This window comes from Vigna unguiculata, chromosome 4, assembly GCF_004118075.2.
Source record: "Vigna unguiculata cultivar IT97K-499-35 chromosome 4, ASM411807v1, whole genome shotgun sequence".
NCBI lineage: Eukaryota > Viridiplantae > Streptophyta > Magnoliopsida > Fabales > Fabaceae > Vigna > Vigna unguiculata.
The window spans coordinates 15,043,263-15,051,420 of record NC_040282.1 but is presented as its reverse complement, the minus strand read 5'-3'; the positions used below and the strand labels follow the sequence as shown (position 1 = coordinate 15,051,420).

Genomic DNA, 8,158 nt, shown 5'->3' with positions numbered 1-8,158 from the left:
AAGGACACACACCAAAACCATCACAAGAAAAAAAAAAAAAAAACAAAGAACAAAAGGTTGTACAACACTACATTTTGATTTTGATTTTTTTTATATGCTGAACCTTCAAAATACAACAAAAATCCTTACAAGAAAAAAAAATGAAACAAAGAACAAAAGATTGTACAATATTTGATGAAACACTTTTGATTCTTAATAATATTTTTTTGTGTTGTTTATATAATGAACCTTAAAAATACATTAACTTATATTAATTTTATATTTTAAAGCATATTAAAAAGTTTGCTAATGTATCAAAATTAATATATTTTAAAAACACAAGAGAAGGTACAACACAAAAAACATAGGAGAGAATGGATACTTGAATTACAAGAGAAAACTGAGGAAACTGCCATGGCATTGCATGATGTTGTACAATTTTTAAATGAAGGGAGGTTCTACCCAACAGATAAGTACATAATTAAGTTTCTATTCTAAGACAAACAAAAGTGAAGAAAGACCATATCATTACATTAAACTTTACTTCACCTTTTGTTTTTGTCTTCTTTCTTTTGTTTTCTGGTTAGTGCTAATTAATAACAAGAAGTTTGATGAATTAATTAAAGGGTGTTCATACAGTAATGGTACAGCAAGTATTGTTAATGGGTTGGCCTCTTGCCATGCCAAGAAGCTTCATCTCCTTAGTTGCAGGATCCTCAAGCATTAGGACCTTGTCCTTGTCCCTAACCCCAACCATGTGAAGAAATTCACTGTCTTCTCTCTCTTTGCCCTTGAACAGAAGCCTCTGCTCTCTAGGATCCAAATTTGTCACCAGTGACAAAATCAGTTTTAGTTCCCCTGCAAGTTATTACCATTCACAAATTAATAAGTATAAAACACCCACTTCAAGAAAAAGTAATGATTTCAAAGTCAACAATATAAACCAAAATTTTGAATCTTTTTTATTTCTACAAACACCCTTTTAACTCAAAATGAAAATTTGGAGTAGACTTTGAAAAGGGTATGCATGAACAACAAATTGATGAGAAAACAAATGTGGGATTTTTCATTAGGTGAAACTTTACACTATAATAACTACAAGAAACTTAATATATACATTATTTTAAACCCAAAACTTTGAAGTGTAACATATGTTTGAATCTTTTTTCTGATAACCAAACTCAATAAATAAAAGGGTTTGTAACTAAAACTGTATTTCATTAAACCAAACGTATTGAGAATCAAATTATTTCACATGTTTATAACTAAAATTAGATTTGATTAGAAGAGCATTACCAAAAGTTGAAGTGGCATCAATGGAAATGTCATGCCATTTTGAGACAGTGGAAACTCTAACAGCAATGACTCCCTCCCCAGAACTTTGGTTATTATTATTATTACTCTCCCTCTTCTGAACAAGCATGCCACCAGGCCTAAGTTCCCACTTGATTTCACCGATGTTTTTGGCATCCCTTTCTCCTTTGCTTCCATTGTTGGGAAGCTTGGAGCTTGTTCTTGAAAACCTCTTTGACCTCAACTTCATCATCTTTGATCTGTTTGGAAAGTGAAGGAGGAGCAAAGAGAAGGTGATGAGGTTAGGGGCTTATATAATAGAGGGAAAGTGTTGAAAATGAAGAAAGAAGAGCATGAATAAAATAGAAGCCGCCCTAGTGTTGCAAAAAAGCAAGAGTTGAGGGAACACATGGGGAGACATTGGACAATATGGGCAAATTGTCTTTTCTAGGGCACATGGGGGAGTTAGTGGGTGCTTACCAACAAATTCATTTAATTGCTTGATTGGTGGGGCAAAATCAATTACCTTCTTTTATTTTATTTTATTTTTTCTTCTTCCTCTTCATCTTCTTCCATCAAAACCAATCAATCTACCTTAATTAATACTGAACAAGTGTCATAAGTCTCATGCCTCTCTAACTACACCTCTTAAACAATCACAAAGAGTTACGTAATCACTCAATAAATTCTTTTATTGGAAATCAATTAACTCATTAAATGTCTTAAAAGACTCACTAAATGCTCTTAGTTGTTCATTTACATAAGAATATATACGATCAATTTTTACTTCAACTTTTCTAATAACCATTTTTATTTATTTATAGGAGTTGAAGTTAAAATTTTATCTCGGGTGAAATTCGTACAACAGTTGCATTGGTTTTGGTTATGTAATATTAATTAATTTTTATGGTAATTAGAAATTTTTTTAGTGCTATATATAAAATTGAAAAGAAGTAATTGAAACTAGGATCTTAATTAAATACAGGATATTTGGTCGTCATTAATTAAGATGAAAGTATATTAATTTTGTTATATTTGAATTAATTTATTTTTAATAATAATTAATACGCATATTATAAATTGAAAATAAATTTATATATTTTATATTATTAAAATTAGATAATGCATATAAAAAATAAAATTAGTAATATGGTAAAAAAACTATAAATTAATATGTTTATATTTCTATTTAATTTGAAATTTTTTATGTTTTGGTTATTGATTTGCAAATAGGAATGATAAAATTAGTAGGTTCTAGGGAAAAAAAAATAATATCAATTGGACTAGCATGTAAAACAACTTGTCGTTTTACTTTCTCTTATCCATGATGCCCGACTATAATAACATGCAAGCTAGCATATGGTTCATCTCCTCATGTAGTTGTGTTCTTATTTAATTAAATATGTAAAAGATTGTGAAATATATAAGAATGGAGGATTAAATGTGTAAACTTTATTTTAAGTTGTGAAATATATTGTCTAATGTTCCATAGTCCTAGGATAGATAAACAAATTGAGTTTAACTAAGTATTATTTGGGATGTAGTTATACCTAACTAAGATTGAATATTTTTTTGAATATAGCTACTTCTAGATAAGATATTGGATATTATTTGCAAAGGAGTTACTCATAGCTAAAACCATAAGTTTTACAAAGAAAGTGATGTAAAATATTATTACATTAATCACTACAAGAAAGATTGTGTTTTATGACAAATACAACATTTACTTAATTCTTTTAGGTTGCTCTCAAATACAAATAATGTTCTAACTTACAATTGTATTTTGTATTAATCTTCCGGTGCATATATGATTATGGTTTATAATCACTTTCCTTTCGTGTAACTTGAACACCAATGCAAAATGCTAACAAAATTTCATGAAATTTAAGATATGTTGTTTAATATTGACATGTACCAATAAAATAAAATAAAAGTTAATCTTCTTGAATGGAATAGGGTCAACCCTTGAATACAAAAGCAAGTTCATCATTCATTTAAAGATTACTACAATTGTTCACACAATTTCAGTATATATATGTATGGATCGAAATTGGATTAATTCACCATGCAATAGTGATAAGTATAAGACACGAGTTGAAGAATTTATACAATTTGCATAACGTAATAAGGGTAGGGATGATGATGAAGTGAAGTTTAGATGTTCTTGTGTCAACTATTTGAATGAGAGAAAGTTGAATTTGAAGGCGACAAATGGGTAAACATAAGAGTTTCACAAAATTGTTGGTGTTGTTGAATGAAAACTTCAAGATGGAAATACACTACCACTTGTAACTATGATCTCAAAAAAAAAATATTTGTCTAATGGGTATGGAGTATAAAAGGATATATGCATGTCCTAATGATTGCATATTATTCAAGAACAAATTCGAAGGTTTGAAAAAATGTTTGAAGTTGAGGTTATCACGATACAAGCAGAAAATCTACAGTGAAGATAGTGGTCAGATAGAAAAGGATGACCTTGCTTTGAAAGTAGTTTGATATCTTTCAATCGTGCTCAGATTTAAGCGTTTGTTTGCAAATCTAAAAGATGCTAAAAACCTTAGATGCATGTAGATGAGAAGATGTGACAAACTGCTTTGTCATCTAACAAATTCAATGCAATGGAAAAATATTGATCATGAATTTCTCCAGTTCGGTCAATAATGTAGAAATGTTTCGTTTGGTTTAACTACGAATGGAATGAATCCATTGTAGTTGTATAAACAAGAAGTCTTAGAGCTTGCGTTGAGGAAAGAATAACTAAATATTACATTTATTCAATTATGGATGATGTAAGCCTCTTAACCATTCTTTATGTTTAATTGATTATATAATTACTTATATTAAATAAATTTTTTGTCCAAGTATATGTTTGGTGTTAGTAAAAATATGGGATTTAATAATGTATGTGGGTTCATAGACCCCTAACTCACTAATGAAGACAATAAGTTTTATGACATCTAAGCATATGTCATCAAATGCTTTGAAAGAGGGAAACAAATATATTTTGTCCATTATGTTGTTGAGTAAGTGTACTTTGTTGACTTTTAATTATAATCTGTCATTTTAAGGTATAATAATGAAGTTATTTTGAATTCAGACGTCATTGGCAGTTACTTATGGTTTTCATAAAGGACAACATTGTTGTGTGGTTTTGCTCCTTGCACAACTCTAGGCCTACCCATCTCAGACAAGTAATAGATTGGAAAGAAACTCAATGTTATGAACTTTCCTTGTTATATAAGTGTATCCTAAAACATTTCCTTTTTCATAATTCAATTGTTGGACACAACATGTTGTAGGAAAATCAATTGTTAAGGCAAAAAGGCTTGCATGGTTGTCCCTCCAAGTTTGGTATTTTGGTCTACAGTATTAGAATTGTTTGATTCATTTTCTCGGTTATTTATAATTGTGCGTTCATATTGTAGTGTAATAAACAAACCAGGTCATATGAGTATGTTTATTATGTAATGCAATGGATATCAGCCGTTGTTTGTGCTCATATTACAAGTAGTTGTGAAACGATAGTCATTACATTGAATAAAATACTTATATGTAACTTTGTATTTTTATATACTAATTGAAATTATTGTGTTGTGTGCAAAAATTCAAGACTCCTACACCAATTCCTAATACGTCCATTAAGTATTTAAGGATAGTTTGTGCAAAATACATTATACAAGTGTACAATAGTATTTAGTGCATTTATTCGTGTAATGATAGCATGTTATTAGTCCATTAAGTATTTTGGCTTGTTTTGGTTTGGTAAGCATAATGTTCTATTTCTGGACTGGTTTTCTTGTATTATATACGAGTAATGTAGGAAGAAACAAAAAAAGAATAATGTATTTAAAAAAAATGCATACTTTATGCCTAGATTATGACCAAATTCCAAAGCATAAAATGGGCATTAGATCTAGTAATAACTGAAGCCTAATACCTTTAAAAATACCATAAAACTTTAAATCAGAAAAGGTATTTGGCTTCGGTTATTACTAGAACTCTAACCAAATACCATTTCTGATTTAAAATAAAACTTAATTTTTAAGGGTATTTAGCCTTAATCCTGGTTAGAAACGAGACCAAATACCCTTTCTGATTTAAAATTTGATTTAATTTTTAAGGTTTTCGACTTCAGTTATTTAGGAAACCAAAGCATAATGTGGAACTTTATGCTTCGGTTCATAACCGAAACCAAAAGTCCATCATTTTCTATCTCGTCTGTATGTGTTTCGGTTCAGCAACCGAAGTTCAATGTCAAAAATAACTGCAATCAAAACTCTTTCTTGCACTAGTGACATTACATAAAACATTTTGCGTCTATCAAACAAAAACATAATTTAAAGGACTTTTTCATTTATCAAATTACTATTTATCCGTTTGTTGAGCTACAATAAATACTTCCCATTTCACATAACTTATAAACATATAAAATTATGTTTTATACTTAATTGTTTAAACAAATAATAAAAACTAAAACAAAGGAATAATTCAACTTGGACCAACAAAATGTTTATTACATTAAAATATATTTAATTAACTTGAGTTTTATTAACTAATTATACTCTTGAATATTATGGACTTGTCTTTGAGAGATTACAAACAAAAATATGTATATGCTCGTTTCTCCCATTCTATTGGAATGAAAGGTAGATGTTAACATTTGAAACCTTTATCTAGGAATTTTACATTTCTTAATAAAAAATTTCTCATTTTTTTTTGTAATGCAAGCTTGATGGGTCAAATAGTTGCATACAGTAACTGATAGTATAATGGAAACACTATAGTGCTGAAAAACATGTATATATGTATGGACAAGAGAGCAATAATGATAAAACTTAAAAGTGTGTCCCAAGTACAAAGAATAAAAAAAATTAATTAGTAATATAGTTTTCATATTTAGTTCTTTTAATTTGTTTTGGTCCTTATATTTATTTTTAAGTCAATTGAGTCTATATTTTTGTAAAAGTACTCATAGATGTCTTACATTGTTATCTTTAGTTTCAAATTTACAATAATGGGTGGAGAACAACATAGATTTTCTTTTTCTTTCTTCTTCAATATATTCAATATTTTTGGTAAAATTATTCGTCTTTATGTAATATAATCTTTTAAATGAATATAGAATTATAAGAAAAAGTAAACTAATATTAATTTTATCATTTTACCTTTCTGTTATTTTAACAATGAAAAAATCAGGCACTATTACTAAAATACAGAAGATGTAAAGAAAAAAAAAATCTGTAAAAACATGAACGCTCTAGATTTATTTACAAAATATTATATATATTTTAATAATAACTTTTCTATAGGAATATTATAAAAATATATTTCAATCCTCTCTAGTCTATTTTTCACGAGAACTACGAACCTCAATTCGGCGTTATATTTTATAATAAGAGCATATTCACTACATGACTTCTTTAGCCTTTGCCATACCAAAATTGTTAAGGAATATCTTACCTCCAAACGTTTTGCAGAAAAATGATATTTTTAATTATCTGTTATTACGAAAATTTAAGATGACCTTTAATTGATGATTGTTTATTTTTACACTTCTATATAAACGAGCATATAAATCAAATGAATATACAAGACACATAAAAGATTTATTGAAAATATAATTCTTTTGTATAAAAGAGAATATTAATTACACATTTTAATCTGTGTGTTATATATACATAGATGAAAAATAAAAACAAAATGATATTAGTATTTGACGAAAATACAATGTACTCTAAAAAACAAAATGTTTTACTTTTATATATATTCATTTGTTATATATAATCTTAAATGAAAGAAATGAAAATTAATACTTGATAAAGAAAAAAAAAAGTAATTTTAAACCATCATCCTATCATAAACTAACGCACAGTAAATTTGTTAATTTTTATGGTAATTATTTTAAAACTCACAAGGATACTTACTTTGTGACTGGATGAGAGACTAAAATTATATTAATTAGACTTATTAGACAAATATATCATCTTAAATACTAAACCTTACAGTAAGTATATATATATATATATATATATATATATATATATATATATATATATATATATATATATATATATATATATATATATATATATATTATAAGTACTTAAGACCAATATTTCTTCTCATTTTGTCATTTACCCTTTTCTCTCAATCATCTTCTGAAACTTCTCTTAGTTTATTCTTCTTCTATTATAGTTTATTTTTTCTTCTGATCAAATGAAGTATATATTAACAAAACATGACAGTGTCATCCAGCAGTTAAATTATCTGGAGAAAGAAAACTATTGAGTTATCCAATATGCAAGACGACAAAATACTACAGTAATTATTGATAGAACTTTTAAAAAATTATTTATCTTTTATGATTTAATAATGTATTAAATTTTTTTAAATGTCTTTAATAATTTGAGACGTTTTAAATGACAAATATTTAAAATGAACGGTACATATTTTTCCTTATTTCTTTAATTTGAGAATACAAGTACTTAAAAGATATAAAGTTATATTCAAATAATTTAAATTTAAATATAATAAAAATAGTTTTGAAATTATAATATAAACTATAGAGTAAATTATTTTTATTTTGTTTAACTAACTTTTAAATTATGTGAACAGTTGAATTTGTTTTATATATTTTTTATATAGCGAATTTTATATTAATCATGTGAAGTTAAAATTAAAAAATCATGTTCCACAACATCCCCCATAGATCTCGCGGTTAGTTCTCAATATGAATGAGATGTTATATAAATTATATTATTCCTTTGTATACAAGATAATTAATGTGCAATAATATAATTGCCGACTCCAATTGATTTAATTAGTTTAAAAGATTAGATTCCGATAAGATTATGTATTCTTATCTTGATGTAGCTTTTTTTTT

The 8,158-nt window shown here is 26.9% G+C and overlaps 1 protein-coding gene across 1 annotated transcript; it reads right to left on the bottom strand.

Moving 5' to 3' along the window:
- Positions 1-366: 366 nt before the first annotated feature.
- On the bottom strand, positions 367-1,655 carry LOC114182331 (BAG family molecular chaperone regulator 2). Its single transcript, XM_028069189.1, has 2 exons — positions 1,276-1,655; positions 367-837 (listed from the first exon to the last, which is right to left on the bottom strand). The coding sequence occupies exons 1-2, from the start codon at positions 1,523-1,525 to the stop codon at positions 611-613; spliced, it is 477 nt and encodes a 158-aa protein (XP_027924990.1). The 5' UTR covers positions 1,526-1,655; the 3' UTR covers positions 367-610.
- Positions 1,656-8,158: the final 6,503 nt, after the last annotated feature.

Coding starts and splice junctions, on each gene's coding strand:
- LOC114182331 (XM_028069189.1), bottom strand. CDS start 1,525: ATGATGAAGTTGAGGTCAAAGAGGTTTTCAAGAACAAGCTCCAAGCTT. Junction 838..1,275: donor TGATGCCACTTCAACTTTTG/GTAATGCTCTTC, acceptor AATAACTTGCAG/GGGAACTAAAACTGATTTTG.